The sequence below is a fragment of the Phoca vitulina genome, unplaced genomic scaffold (genome assembly GCF_004348235.1).
Source record: "Phoca vitulina isolate PV1807 unplaced genomic scaffold, GSC_HSeal_1.0 scaffold15, whole genome shotgun sequence".
Lineage (NCBI taxonomy): Eukaryota > Metazoa > Chordata > Mammalia > Carnivora > Phocidae > Phoca > Phoca vitulina.
Genome location: NW_022589718.1, coordinates 20,607,895 through 20,624,253, shown reverse-complemented (window position 1 = coordinate 20,624,253; position 16,359 = coordinate 20,607,895). Strand labels below are relative to the sequence as shown.

Genomic DNA, 16,359 nt, shown 5'->3' with positions numbered 1-16,359 from the left:
AACTTATTTTCCATAAAACATCTTTATATACTTATAATAAATCTCCTTTTTGGCTTAAACTAACTCATGTTGATATCTGTTACCTGCAAACAAAAATGTCTTCAACTAATATAACAAATAGCCCAGGGTCATTTAATGTCTTGGCTAGCAAGAAAAAAATGTGTTTACAAAGAGTCTCATGAGTTTGATTTGGCTAAGTCAGGGGAAAGTTTCATTTTATCATTAGTAGTTAATGGATACACCATCAATAATAAGTTATCATACCATATTGTTGAGTCGGTCATCAACACCCTCATTGCTCCAATTTGGTAAATCCTGATCATTCACACCTTCTTCAAAAGGACCTCCTCCTGTGGCCATCCTGGCTTTACTTAATTTTCTGCAAAACGAGTGAAAACTAACATTTTTAACACATAAAAACAAACTCTTAATCTTTAAATCATTCCAAGAAGCTTAGTGACATAAAAGAATCTCAGAAAAGTTGATTTTATGAAATAAAAAGAGGCAGTGTCAACCACACATCATAGACAAATTGATTTAGCTGCCATACACATATTATGATTAACATCAGTTAAGTAGCTGGAGTGATGGGAAAGGGAAGGAAAACTTCAAAATATCCACTATGTGTACTGGCCTGCATGCTTTCAGGCTATTTTATTTAATTAGTTGAACACAGTCCTAAAAGGTAGAGCAATGAGGTAGGAAAAAGTTATTAATGGCTAGAACCAAAACTGCTCTTAGGAAAAAAACCTAATGTTCCCAAAGACCTGGGAATTTGTTTTGTGTCAAAGTTCCAAGGAGCGCAGAACTGCTCTGCATGGAGAAAAGTTTGGTTTTAACAGGAATGTAGTGGTAAGCAAGATAAAGAGAAGGCAGAGAGAGAAGCAGGCCTTGGTCGGTGAATGGGCAATAAAAGCCAAGAATACAGTGGCCTAAAACATTTAAGAAGAGTGATGCCTATTGCTTTACTTTAAATTACACTGCTGCTACCTCACAGTTTTCCCTAAATCTTCACTAGTCTACCAAAGTCGCAAATTCTCCCCACTAAAAAAAAGAACTGAGGATTTTGTGAATATCCAGGAAGGTACTGAATTTCATACCTGGGTCAAAGAGAAGAGAAAAGAAAGAGCAATGGTAGAAGCAGACGTTCAGAAGCAGAGATGATCAGCAGAAAATGAGATTTCTACATAACCTTGTGGAGGACTCTGGCTTTCCACTAGGTGTGGAACTGCACAAGTTGGAGAAGGACTGAGCGAAAGAGATGGGCAGATTAACTTTATCTAGAATTCAAGGGGCAGAGAAAGCCATTAGACAGTAGGGTTATATTGGTTTCTGATTTTACAAATAACACTAACATTCAAAGAAGTTAGATTATTTCTCCAAGGTCATTCAGCTAAAAATGTCAAAAAGGAATACATATCCAAGTTATCCCATTCACTAGAGCAAAAAATTAAAAGCATTATCATCCACGACAAAGTAGGAATTATCTCAGATGTTTGAATGCTAGAATATCTATTAGAATAATCTATTAATAAATTCCAAAGAGGTTAAATTTTATCATCTCAAAAAAATGGTGATAAAATTCAACACTTAATTTGAAAAAATCTTAAAAAGTACAAATACACTTCCTTACAGTTATATTTACTATTATACTATTTGGTTTTTTTTTCAATGAGCACATATTACTTTAATAATTTTCTAAGGAGTTGAAAGAAGTATATACTTTAAATCAATAGTCAACAATATTAAAATAAGAAATGAAGGACATCCCAAATAAAATAAAGATCAAAACAAGAATGTCACATATCAGTTATTTAGCATTGTTTTTAAAGTTCTATAAAATGGAAAAACATGAAACAGAAATATTAACACTGAGAAGACAAAAGGTGGTATTCTTAAAAACATGCATTAAAAAACATAGAGAACTTCAAAATATCACCAACAACCACACAGAAAATATACTGCAGAAAAATGATGCCACTTAAAATAGTGACAAAAAAAGAAAACATCTAGGAATAATGTAAATTTTGCCCTAAATAAAGAAGCACCAGTAAACTATAAAACAATGTAAGAGAAAATTGTAAGAGAAAATTTGTAAGAGAAAATTTACTAAGTAGAAAAACAAACTACCTTCCTGATGGGAAGAGAAATTTTATAAACATACCATTTTTTTCCTAAATATAGACTTAATGAATTCCCAATGGGACTCTTCTTAGAATCTGACAAAACAAGTCAGTATAAAAAATTTAATATCTGAAAAATAAAAGCAGAAGTAGCAATAGAGGTTCGGAGAGTAGAAAACTAGTCCCAAGAGATATTCAATCATATTTAGTACTTATATGATTAAATTAGTATTAGCCCCCCCGCAAAATCCTGAAATATACCCAATTAGAAAAATGTAATGAAGAAAATTAATCACAGCTAACATCTATTTTGTTTACTATATGCCAAGCACCATGCTAAATATTTTATAAGCATTCTATCATTTAATCCTCATAAAAATACTATGATGTAGGATGATACAGGATTATTCACTTGATGGGACAATTTGCTAATAATTTTGAAAAAGATTTAGAGATTTAACAGCACTTCTCAACTAGAATCCTTCATCTCAAATACAGAACACAGAAAAATGATGAGTAACAATTTTTTTCAATTCTCCCAAGGATGGTACATACCCAGTACCATTCCAGACACAGAAGAGAAATTAATTCACAGTAAACAATAGATGCCTTAGAGCTTAATTCTCTCCCAATTGAAAAAGGCTGCCTTATACCATAACACCAAGATAGTAAGTAGATTAAAAACAGATCAGGAAGATTAAAAAAAATCAAACAACAGACAGACAAGAAAACAGGATGGGCTTTAAAAATCGAGATCTTACAAATATGGAATGCAGAAATAAAAGGGAAAAAGTTTAACAGATTTTATTCACATAAAAGTAAATCCCAAGTTTATGGAGAAAAAATAATAGTAATAGTAAATGACAAATCAGAGGGAAAATCTGAAAGAAATATGAAGTATACAGTCAATATCTTTATAAAGAATTTATGGGGAAAAACAAGAAAAATAAAAACACTAAAAAAAAAAAACCCAAACCCAAGAAAAGTAAGTAGAAACAGGCAATTTAAAAAGAAGTCAGTAAGCATAAAATGATAAAAATATTAACAATAAAGTTCAGCTGCAAATTAAAACAAGGGACTATTAAATTTGCTATATTACACATATTTCCTAATCCTGACGACAGCAAAGGGAAACTGGAACTCTCAGTCACTACGGTGAGAGCGTAAACTGGCAGAACCTCTCCAGAAAGCATTCTGGCAATACTGTATCCAGAACTAAAATGGAGTTTTGACCCAGTAATTCTCTCTCTCCAGAGCTAATATAAGAAAACAAACTTAAATAGGGGGGAGGGGGAAACTATAATGCAGGAAATAGTTTATTATGCTATAATTGTGATAAATTGAAAACAAACTAAATGTTAAACCATAGGCTGGATGCTATTAGGAAACAGTACCCTTCAAAACATATATAATTATGAAGGCTGAACAATATTGCCTGTGTTTATATCATAGAGTATAAAAGAGGGAAAAAAGCAATATGTAAAATTGCATGTAGATTAAAAAAACCTAAGAATATATACTAAAATGCTTGCATGAAAGCAACTGTTGGTTGTGGGGGTAGGAATGTGATACTTTTTCCCATCTTCTCATATATTTTTAGCAATACTTTGCATTGTTTTTTACACTAGAAATATATTTAAGAACTTTACAAAATAATTGATACCCACAGAGAGGCATGTCCAATGAGCTGAAATGACGTTTAGATGAATCATTTTGCACCTATTTCCTAGATGTACCAATATAATTTATAATATTAAGGAACAGGCACTCCAAAAACTACATATGCAGTAGAGGCAATACCATCTTCAAAAGTACTAGAAGCTAACTGTAAAATATAACTTAAGAGTGGGAAGTTATTAAGGTATTCAAATAAAAACTCTTATATGCCATTTTTTCCTAAAATAGTATATACTATGCTTTCTATTAGTAGAGTAATAAAATTTACTTTAAGATAAATTAAAAATATATTTGGAGAGATAATGTTTTATATTTTATTTTTATATTATGATAAATTCCTCCTAAAATGAAGAGCTTCTTCTAAGAACCTATTTATAGGCTATATGACTTTGAACACTATTAAGGTAAGTTTTTAAAACAATTTAAAAACTATTAAAATTAGTTTGGGAAAAATAGGTCAAATCTTTAAAAAAAGTCTTTTTAAAGACCACTTACTATATAAAGTCTATTGAATTTACAGAATAAACAACTTTGTCTATAGTGACATTGTGATGAGATAAACACCCATATGAGGACAGAATATTTAGTAATAATAAGGATACCAAATGTGTTTAAAAGGCACACTCCTATACAAGTATTACTACGAAGCTAAAGAAATAATTCAATGTAGATCAATTCTCAAAATAGTAACAGCTGATTTATCTAAGAGGGTAAAAATCTCCCCCCATAAAATGTAGAAAATACAGGCAAGTATTTTCCTCTCCTTCATGCCAACCTCTCTAACCACCTCCAAGTCACCTTTAGAAATAGGTGCCTGCCTTCCAAATTTTGTTCTGTAGACACATTGTTATTATTCATATAGTTTTTATTATTATTATTTTAAACTATTATATGGAAAGACTTCTAATAATAAAATACTAGGTATGTGACAAGAAGACCAATTCAAGTAGGCTTCCAATGGCAGAATCAATAGGACTTGGTGACTATTATGATATGACAGTGAGAAAGCTGTTCAAGGATGAGTCCTAGGTTTTGAGCTTGAACAATGGGGTGTAGGGTGATACATTCACAGTGACTGGAAAAGAAACAGATTTTTGTTGAGAGAATATGATTAATTCAGTTTTAGCAATGCTGGGTTTGAGGTGAAATCTAGGCTGGAGATTTGTAAGTCATCTGCTCAGAAAAGTACTTGAAGTGGCACAGAAGGCATTGGGAGAAGAGGAAGAGAGTAAGACTGAGCCTGGAGGAACATTTAAGAGACAGGAAAAGAACACTGAAGAAGGTAGAAAAAGACAGGAGGGAAACCAGGAGTATGTGCTAGAAAAAGCGAAGGTGTATAAAGGAGGAGGATATCAGTAAGAATGCCAGATGTTACTCTGTCACATAAAAAAAAAGTACTAAGAAAGTGTCCACTTGGATAGAGCAACAAAGAGGTTACTGATGACCTTGGTACAAGCAATTACAGCAGGCTGGGGAGGGTCAATCCCATAACTGTAATGAATTTATTGATAGGAAGAAGCAAAAATAAAAGAAGTCATTAGGTAATTTTTTCAAGGAATTAGTCTATGAAGGGAAGCAGACAGAGATGGGCATGAGGAAAGTTTTGTTAAAAGCATGTTTAAAATTTGTTGGCCAAGAGCTAGTAAAGGAAGATCTTGAAGATGCAGAAAAGAAAGGAGATAGTGTGTGGTCTCTGAAAAAGCAGTAGCAACTGGGACCCAGGGTGTTAAGAAAAATGATGGGCTTGGGGCGCCTGGGTGGCTCAGTCATTAAGCGTCTGCCTTTGGCTCAGGTCATGATCCCAGGGTCCTGGGATCGAGCCCTGCATCGGGCTCCCTGCTCAGCGGGAAAGCCTGCTTATCCCTCTCCCACTCCCCCTGCTTGTGTTCCCTCTCTCGCGCTGTGTCTCTGTCAAATAAATAAATAAAATCTTTAAAAAAAAAAAAAGAAAAAGAAAAATGATGGGCTTTAGACAGAGGAACACCTCTCTCTTTGAACAAAGGGAAAGGAGGGAAGGATGGAAGCAGATGGGAGGCTAGTTAGATCTGTTGGTAGGAAGCTGAGGGAGTCTGTAAGTGATGTGAAGTAGAAAGGATTGATCCTTAAATGTGAGGGTGAGACAGCAGTGTCTGAGAGATGTGAGAAAAGTAAAGGAGAATGACTGTGGGCAGCACCAAGGACTCAGGCGAGAGCAGAGAACATTCACAGATTATCACTAATAATGATTTTTCCCAGCAGTGCTCATCAGCCCTGGTAGAATACTCCACTGAATCCATCCAAGGTGGGGGATTTTGCCAGGCAGGTTTAATAGAAAAACAATAAAATGGAAAAGCTGAAGCCACTGGAAAACAAACAGCACAAGTCATAGATGATGGTATGGGAAGAACAGGGATAAAAGTAAAATTCTTCTACATTAACCAAGCACTTCTACCCATGCTATGACCTACTAAACTAAGTTGAAACTAATTAGAAGTTTCATTTAGCTATTTTTGACAGCCCTATCTGGCTCCCTTATCTCGCAAACATACAAAATGCAAAAGTACTATGGCAATTTATAAACTTTCTGTGACTGATCTTTTTGAAGAAAATCCTGTCATAGGATCCTTACCATAGAAAAGTATTTATATATATATAAATATATACATATATTTATATACATATACTTTCCTATTACCACAGAAATACCTATGATTGACCCAAGGTTAATTTTTGAAATAAGAATATAAAGAAAAAACTAATCAAGTTAAGAAAAAACACCATTTTTCTAGAATCTTTAAAGTCAGATATTATCTCTGAAACGGCATTAAATTACTCCTAACCACCTCTGGAAATACCATCTTGACAACTGTAAATGAAGGTTTTAGAAATTACTCATCATAATAAAATTATGTAGGAAGTACAGTTTTTTTCTAAATATTTACTTAGAGTCACAAAATAACCAAAGGTGGTACTTTATGTACCTGTACAAGTTTTCTAAAGGTTGCATTATTTAGGGTATTTCTTTTACTAACTATAAAAATACCTGGTACACTGTTTTGAAAGTCTTCATACAGTGTCCAAATGTACTAAACACTTTTAATGGAAACTGAGAAGAAAATGCATAAGTATTTGGTTTTATGTGTTGTTTAGCCAGTTTCATTTGAGGAACTTCTCAATTTCTTCTCTGTGCTTAAGATGGTCAAGTACCTTAAAAAAAAACAAGAACAAAAAAAACACATAGGATCTTTTCCATAGCACTTTCAATTTGAGACTTTCTAAAAATTTCAATTAATTTTTTAGAACGTAAGATATCTCTGTAAATACCCTCTTCTAATTAAAAAAACAAAAACTGTTAAGACATTGGGGGGGGATAAAAAGACGGCAACAAAACACAACACTATCTGAATCAACAAAAATTTTATTAGACCTCACTATGTACCAACTATTGCATTAGGTCTATCTTACGATATACTTACTCTGTGTAGAGCATTTCATATCAACAAATATACCCTTGCTCAGAGAAATGAGAACACGGAGGTCAATTAAATTCTGCTTGCTAAGACCTCTCCCTCCCTATAATTTATATTCAAAACCCACCGCGTCCTTGTCATGGGTTACATATAACACCCAAATAAATCCATAGGCCTGCTACCACCATCAACTTGGAATCTCAGTCTTCGCTACCAGTCCCATACTCACTGTTATCAGGTCTTCCTATCATCCCCTTCCACTGGACCATTACAAACAAACTTCCTATACATCCTCCATCTGTTCCCCAATATTCCTCCTACTTCTTCCGGTTCAATAAAATCCCAAATCCCTCTAAAAGCACTATTTCCTTAGCAATCCTTTCCAAAAGGGGTACTACTCTTCCCCGTCCCCCCCAGATTCATGAGGAAAGGATCACATTTATAGACCATTCTTATTTAACTAATGCTTATTAACCTTCCTCTTCTGAACAAATTAGTCATCAAAAATATCACTCTCCCTACCATGGGCACCACTTCCTGTTGTCCTCCCCAAGACAGTCTTGCACTTTTCTTGGTAATAACTGTCTCATGGTTTCACCCTCCACATCATTCCCTACTTTCCTGATTTTTCTAAGACTGTGAATTGAGATCCAACATCCCTGTCATCTTCTCTATTCCAATACTGTTTCACTCTGGACTGGTAATTTGTTCAAGATCCTGAAGTTCTGAAATCCCTTCTTCTGATCATAAGTCCCTGCTTCCTACTTCTCTCACTTCGTCATTCCTGCTGAACCTGCTCTTGACCCTACTGCAAACTTCCAGTCCCCTGGTCATTCTTCTTTCCAGGAATCCATTAATCCCTTGCTTCCTTACTCAACCCCAAACACAAACCCAAGTAAGTCATTCCAAAAATGCCTTGCAAGCATCCTTGACTTCCTCACCTACTTGCCCATTCTACCAATTCAATTCTGGATAAACCCCACTACCTGCTCTCTTTGCATCTACTCACAAACTGTCAAAGAGCAGAGAAATAATTATAAAATGTCATTAGCTATGTTCACTATTAAGGTATATTATACTGTATACACATAAATACACACTTTCAAAACATAGGTTTGCTCCATGAGATAAGGCACCTTGTCTGTTTTGCTCACCTCCATATCTCCAGTACTTTACAGTCATTAAGTCACCCACTGCAGGCACTCAATTAAACTTGTAAGATGAATGTATTGCTAGGCACTCTGCTGGCTTCTAAATGAATTCCTTAGTGCGATTATTCCAAACGCTTTCTATTTTTCCCAAGTGTCAAATACACTTGTCTCCTTTACAAATGGCCAAATCCTCTAATGAGAAAATCAGTCTTCTAAGGTGAGTTAACATAATTGCCCTATATTTTTATTCCATCTCATCCATCCTTCCTAACGTGTTAAAAAGAAAATTATTTTATAACTGGTTTTATAATTCTTTTTATTTTATTAAATGCCAGCTATATCACTCTAGTGTTAAGAACTCTACTACACACTCACATTTGACATTCCCTGATTCGATTTTTCTTGTCCTATTTGTCTTCCAATTTAAAAAAATACTGAAAAGTATAATAAAGATATAAATCAACTGCCAATCTGTATTTTCTCATGATAGCTGGCTTAGTTCATAAAGGAACTAAGGACCCATCTGCTTTCCTGGAAAGCGAGGATATATTAGACTATATTCTGAAAATAGGTTGTTTTAAAATTTTAACAGTGGAATTAAATTCAGACTCTGACACTCTTCCTAAAAAAGCAATTATTTCTAAAACACTTTTTAACAAAAATTTCTTCTGATCCTCATCCTTTAGTCATTTAATTTCTAAATTGTCCCTTAGCAAATAATTATTTAACTTTTCCCCAATAAACTGTCCTTGACTTTTTTTGCTGGTCAGAGAGCAACTGTACATAACCAGCATTTGACAATGCACTGTGCATAAAAACTAATGTTTAACTTCAGACACCTAAAAGAAAAAAAGCACAACTTCAGTCAACAGTGTATGTAACAAGCTCAAAAGGTAGAGAAATTTGTGAATAAAAATTTTGCAATATCAATTAATAGAAAAGTTGTAGGAAATGACTTAAAATTAAATAGATTTGGAAAGAGAGGCATATCCAGTAGCTGTTATAGGACAAATTCAAACTCAAATGGGCTGAAGAAATTCTGTGACAAAAAAACATTTCAAAGGCATTGTTTAAATTATTCTAGTATTTAATAATTAGGAATGACATGGCTCTTTTCTAGCAAAAGTATGAAAGCAGACCAAAGTGACATGCCAAAAAGCAAGGCACACAGGGCAGCAAACCCAGAAGGTCTGTTCACTAAATAGAGTGGGCTCTCAACCATGCACTGCTATGCTGATAGCAGTCTCTAACGTTATAAAGTCTTCCAACTATGATACAAAGAACAATAACATAGGGGCGCCTGGGTGGCTCAGTCAGTTAAGTGTCTGCCTTGGGCTCAGGTCATGATCCCAGGGTCCTAGGATGGAGCCCCACATTGGGCTCCTTGCTCAGTGGGGAACCTGCTTCTCCCTCTCCCTCTGCCTGCCGCTCCCCCTTCTTGTACTCTCTCTGTCAAATAAATAAATAAAATCTTTAAAAAAAAAATAAAAACCAAAAGCCAGAAAACAAAACCCCCAGAAAGAACAATAACATATATAATGATGACAAATTACCTGTTTAAAAACTAATTTTACAGTTCAGAAACGGCTCCTTCCCTGCTTCACACTTCAAAGCTGTTGCCTGCTTGTGATTTAAAAAAAAAAAAAAAATCACTTTAGTGAATTCTTTACTTACACTATGAAGTATAAATAACAAATACTATATATATATATATATAACCTAAAATGTTTAGAAAAATGAACAAAAAAGGAAACATCCAACTTATCAATATTTTAGACTGGTTACTTTAATACTTTTGGAAAACAATGTGATATACTTAAATGTTTAAATCCTCCAAACTTGTAAGATTCTACCAAACCACAACGTGATCGATCAGTTAATACAGCTACTTTGGTAGGTAATACAAATCGTTAACCCTAATTACCACGTAAAGATCCATGCCAAAGTTTACTCCTCATATTGTCATTAACTTTCTGCCACTCAAACTATCCAAGAACTTTGTATATTCAATGATTAAAAAACAGATTTACTTGAAAGCTAGCTACTTAAAAAAGTATAATAACCTTGTCACTATATACACACAAGGTTTACCTTCAGTTCAAAAACTCAGTATTATAATGGTTTCCAGGACTCTCACCAATAAGGTAAGAGGCAAAGAAAAGAGCAGGTGCACCCGAAGCTCTACAACACCCACTCCAGTAACCAGAGAATACCAGAAGGCGGAGTCTGCAAAACAGTTACGGGGCGGGGGTGATAGGGGCGCCCAGAAAGCCCGCTTCTTCCAGCGCCAAAATACGTTACTCATAGGGTACAAGACGCAAACCTCAAACCGGTCAAAAAAGAAGAAAAAAAGAAAAAAAAAATCGAACAAGGTGAGATCCTCAGGAGTGGGCCGCAGGATGAAAAGTTTGGATGACCCGCCTCCCTAGCAGGGCCTACCATCCAATCCCCAAACACCAGTTTCTGCAAAGCAAGCAGTGTTTCCCGAATCCCACTTGGCATTTAGTTTTCCCCGTCTTAGGCCCTTTCTTACAGGACCTACAGTAGGACATGGAGAAGGGGAGCAATGGGAGGGGGGAGGGAAGAGCTGTTAAATTATCATTCCCCTCGCAAGTATAAGCCACCTCTTCGCCAAAGTCAGGAACGCCCCTCCCCCCCCCCCCCCCCCCCGCCTTTCTGCTCTAAGAATACCCGAGACAGCAAAAATCCGCCGCTCGCAGCCCAACGCAAAAGTCCTGTCGCTCCTCACCTGGCCTTCTCCACCCAAAATTCTGGACATCGAGAGCCCCACAGAATGGAATTTGGGGGGGGGGGGGAGCGGGCGCAGTCACGTACGCTAAGGCCACTAAGGCCCCTTGCTATGGAGAACTACAGCCCTGTCCCTGGCGACCAAACCACAGCCCCCGCTCCGCTTCCTCCACTCGCAAGGCACATTCCCCTGGAGCACCCGAGACGCAGGGCGGCCTCCCCCTCCGGGCCAGAAAATGAGAGGGGCGGGGAGGCAACAAGAGGGTTCTGCAGTCGCTAACGCGTCCCTAGATGCTCACCCGGAGATCGCGTCGTTCGGCCCGAGGTAAGGGGCGGGCTGTCTGCCTAGGGGACCTGAAGCTGGCAGCGAGAAGACCCAGAAGCCCACGGAGAGGCGTGGGCCCGAGGCCAGGCCCGACAGGGTCAAGCGTCCCAGAGCCGTTGCTCTCCCGCCCCTGCGCCGCGCTGCCCTCGGTTGCCAAGGGCTGGGGACGCGCAGCATTACCTGTAAACGAAGCAGCCGCTCCTGCCAACGGTGGAGTAGCGGTCAGGCCCTACGACCCGCCACCGGCAGCGGTCCTCCCTTAGAGACCGCAGCAGCGAGCGCCCACAAGTTCCCTGGCTGCCTAGGGCCCAATGGCCGCCTTCTCTACCTTAGCGCCAACCGCCGCAGCCACCGCCATCTTAGGATCTCATTGTGGTGGGAGAAGAGGGGCGGGGGGACTGCAGAGGGGGCAACGCGCCGAGAGACTGCGCCGTCTCCTCGGCAACGGCCGCGCGGGGGCGAGAACTCGCCGGGGCGGGAGCCGCAGTGCGATCAACGCTCTAGGCTGGAGTCATGTGACCGCCGGAGTCTGTGGTGTCACCTCGGGCCCTTCAGCCTGGCGCCGCTTACACGAACGACCAACCAGAGACTACATATCCCAGAATGCCAATTCGACCCTGGTTTATAAGCGTCCGCGCGTCGGCCACGAGAGGGTTAACTACAAATCCCGGCATGCTGTGAACATCGCGGCGCGGCTCTGCAAGCTGGTGGCTCCGGAAGTAAGATTGAGCCTCCTCCTTAGCTGGAAAAACTGAGAAGACTGGTTCGGGTTTACTGTGTGGCTGTCAGCTCCAGCTCCTGCCGGAGGGAGGGGAGAAAGACCTAAGTCGCTCCTCTGGTTCTTGCCCACCCACATCCGGGTTACGAAGAGATGGAAACAGAAGGGCTTTTACGATCTAGTCCTGATTTTACACGGTGGAGATTAATCACGGGAAGTTAATTGGCTAAACCAATTAACCATATAGGTAGTCAGTGGGAGAATCCTAAATGTTAATAATGAACACCACCTTGGATTAATGTCCTACTTTTTGCTTGGAAGAACCAGATGATTTTAATCAAAATCTAGTATAGGGAAATTTTCTCTTAAAACTAGTCTCCAATTCTCTTTTGATTTATGCTCCCATCTCCGCGGTGGCTCTATCAGGGATGGTAAATTGACAGGTTCTCTCTTGGTTAAAAAAAAAAAAAAATCAACTGAGTGAATCCTGAGATCTAATTGGCTTTATTCGACAATTCATGAATTGAGCAGCATTCCATCCAGCAAAGAGAAAGGAGATCCTTAGAGCTGTAGAAAGAATGTTTTTAAAAGCAGGAAGGGGTGGAAAAAGGAAATTATTAGCAAAGAATGCATTGTTTCTGGTAAGGTTGTCTTCCTAAGAGGAAAGGAAAGCCCTGCCAGATGGATTACTGACCTACTGATGACCAAGTCATTCCAGGGTGACTAGTTAAAGGTTATATCACTGGGGTGTTGAAACTGCAGTTAGGTTAGGTATTAAACCTTAGTTGGCTGGTGTGGGGTTTAGCACACATGACTCCATTTGGGGCCTATTTCCTTTTTAACACTCCTAACACACTGGGGGAAAAAAAGTGATCATGACTTTTAAGGCCTTTAGTGTGACTCCCTGAAAAGTTAAAACACCTTCAATTTTACTTGAGTGCAAGAGTATTCTATTTTTAGAAAGTTTGTAAGGTGAGTTTGTTTTAAGCAAAATAAGAGTAGAATGAATAATGGACATTTAGGTTCCAAAGCAAATTGTTCTCAATCACCAACAGATACTATTCAAAAAAGCAAGTAAAAGAATCCTATCTCAATACATAATTCAGGTAAATAAAACTCTTCCTGAGACTGTATTCAGATTCAGTCTCATTGAGATGATCTTTGACACTATTAGATATTTTTTAGTGCATTCTGTGTGTCTAACGTTGGTAATTACTTAGGTAACAAAAACATAGTCCCTGCCCTTGAAGGGCTAATATTTTAGTGAAGGACTGAGAAATAGAATGGGATGTAAATAAATTCTGTTTTGTAAGAATACAAAGTGCTGTGGGAATCCACAGCACAGAGTGCTCTAGGCTCCCTTCTAATTCTACCACTCGATAGCTCTACAATCTTGGGCAAGTTTCTTAACCTTTCTGAGTCTCAGTTGCCCCATCTATAAAATGAGGGGAGGGAATAATATTGTCTACCTTGCAGGGATTTTCTTTCAAGTAGTATTTATTTTGTAGAAGGCAGAAGTTAAGCATTTTATTTGTTGTGATTTTCTGAATTCTCCCAACTATCCTGAAGAGATTGATCCCTCATTTGTTCCATTTTAGAAACGAAAGGTTAAATAAATCACCAAAATTCTGACAGCTCCAAGTGGTAGAGCCCAGGTGAAACTGAGGTCTACTGAACTCGTTGGAGGGATTTTTGATTAAATAAGAGAATGAGTGGAAAAAATTACTAGCATATGGGAAGGCCCCAAAATATTAGCTATCTTTATTATTATCACCATAATCATCATTTTGTTTATATATATATATATATTATTTTTAAATATGTAGAGGCTATTGTCATTAAAACAACTCAAATGATTCAAAATCATTACTTAATATGGTCATTATGCTTTTTAAATTTATGGTCTCTAAAAAATGTCAATACTATTATATCTGTTTAGTGGGGGGAGGAGCCTGAGGAATGTTTATATTAAAAAGAGATCCTCAAACTCAAATATGAGCATTACTGATCTTAGCAGAGAACAAGGGAAAGAAAAAACCTGAAAAACTATAAAATTATTTCAGATCTCCCAAACCTTAACATCTAACTCAGAAAATAAACCTTAAGCAAACGAATCCATTTAGTATCAGTAGTGTATGAATATGGCAAATAAATGATACCAACAGTAAGTGCTTTAGGAATTCAGAGAAAGAATATTGATATATTGCCTCAAAAATAATGATGGCACAGTTTCTGTGCAGAACGAAATTAGGGGCAACAGTATAGTGGAAATGTAGATGGGGAATGAGTGGTCTCTCAGAGATACATGTTGAAACTCTCAGTTTCCCATATTTAAGAACTTAATACGTGTATTAAACATGGGAGAGGAGGCCCAAATGGAAAGAAGCACACTTAAAACACATAGTACATCCAGAATTAGTGACGGGTAATGCAAAAACCAGATGGGGTGAAGTAGAGGATTCATATGGGATGGGGAACGGGGAGGCAAGAGAAGAAAGCAGGACTGATGAACACGTTTCTATGTGTTTTGTACAAACTGTAGAAAATCTTAAATGTTGATCCTGAAGAGATTGAGCTTTGTTCTGAGGATAGTGTAAAATCACACTGAGTCTTTAAAAGAAGCAATGATATAATGAAGTAGTTATTTTAAGACTTTAATCTAGTAGCAATGTTTAGAACAAACTAGGGAGAGCGGGAGATGAGAACAGGTGGTAACTGGCATGAAGTAATTAAGGCCTGGCCTAAGGTAGTAGCAGAATGAATCGAGTCAAGGAGTTGGATTCTGATTGGTTGTCACGCTGCATAAAATAGCATTTTTATATTTAAGATGACACTGACCGGGGGGGTCCTTACAGTAGAACATTTTGTGCTATATTATTTATTTCTTTAATGTGTTCTGTGTTCTTTCTGCACAGGATTTAAGTAGACTGAGAGCAGAAACCCTGCCTTTTGTAGTTCTTTATTATCACAAATGCCTCGCAGAGTTCATTTACTGTATTTTGATACTCACCAATTTGGTCTTTGAATAAACAGTTTTTCGCAGTACCTAGTTTTAACCTGAAGGTGGTGATAGAACTTAAAGGAAAAATCTTTAGTGACCACTATACTATTATAACTGAATTTTATGATTGTTTTTATATGTGATTTTTATACACCCAAGAGAAAATTTGACATTTGTGTAAATTATAAAACACAATAATAAAAGAAACACTCAATAACCCACCACCTAAGCTAAAACGTAGAATATAATCAATCTACTTAAGGACACCTCATGCTTTTCTCCAAGCTCATTCCCTTTTGCAAACATAAATACTATCCTGTATGATCTTGGTGCTATCATCCTTTCATTTTTCTCATATAACTATATGTGTATATATCCCAAAATAATGTATTGTTTGGTTTCATTTCTTTTCAAGCTTTATATAAATGGCATCATACTGAATATATTCTTGTTTGACTTGCTTTTTCATTCAGCATTGTTTCTGAGATTCATCCGTGTTGATGGGTGGAAACGCAAAGTCTTTTTTTTTTTTTTTTTTTTAAAGATTTTATTTATTTCCTTGACAGAGAGAGACACAGCGGGAGAGGGAACACAAGCAGGGGGAGTGGGAGAGGGAGAAGCAGGCTTCCCGCCGAGCAGGGAGCCGGATGTGAGGCTCGATCCCAGGACCTTGAGATCATGACCTGAGCCGAAGGCAGACGCTTAACGACTGAGCCACCCAGGCGCCCGGAAACGCAAAGTCTTAAGGGCAGAATGTAAAATTAATTTTGGAACATTTCTAGAGTTGAATATAAATGACATTATCTTTATTCTTCATATTAGCTTTGTGAGTAATTTGATGGAGGAAGGAACTGATTATATAAACAAGGGATCAGTTGAAGAACTCTGACCTAGTTCTTATATTTTTTTGGTTAAATTTAAACACTTCTCTCCCTTCTTCATCTAGCCCAGAGTTTCTCAATCACGGCATGACTGACATCTTGGGCTGGATGATTCTTTGTTGTAGGGGGCTGTCCTGTGTGTTGCAACATATTTATCTGCATGCCTGACCTCCTCCCATTAGATGCCAGTAACACCCTGCCTCCCAAGTTATGACAACCGAAAGTGTCTTCTGACATTGCCAAATACCACCCACGCAAGGAGGGTAGGGTAGGGGGTGAGGGCAAA

General features: G+C 37.6%; 1 protein-coding gene across 31 annotated transcripts in view; it reads right to left on the bottom strand.

The window, feature by feature from the left end:
* PCM1 (pericentriolar material 1) overlaps nt 1-11,855 on the bottom strand; it is an 80,476-nt gene extending 68,621 nt beyond the window's left edge. For 15 of the 31 annotated variants that reach the window (XM_032413558.1, XM_032413544.1, XM_032413553.1 and 12 more), the window contains exons 1-4: nt 11,654-11,855; nt 9,954-10,023; nt 6,823-6,986; nt 265-379 (exon numbers count right to left, since the gene is read on the bottom strand). In XM_032413558.1, coding sequence (XP_032269449.1) covers nt 265-360 — 96 coding nt within the window. In that variant the 5' untranslated portion in view covers nt 361-379; nt 6,823-6,986; nt 9,954-10,023; nt 11,654-11,855. The other 16 variants (XM_032413571.1, XM_032413568.1, XM_032413572.1 and 13 more) reach the window with 8 other exon arrangements.
* Nucleotides 11,856-16,359: the final 4,504 nt, after the last annotated feature.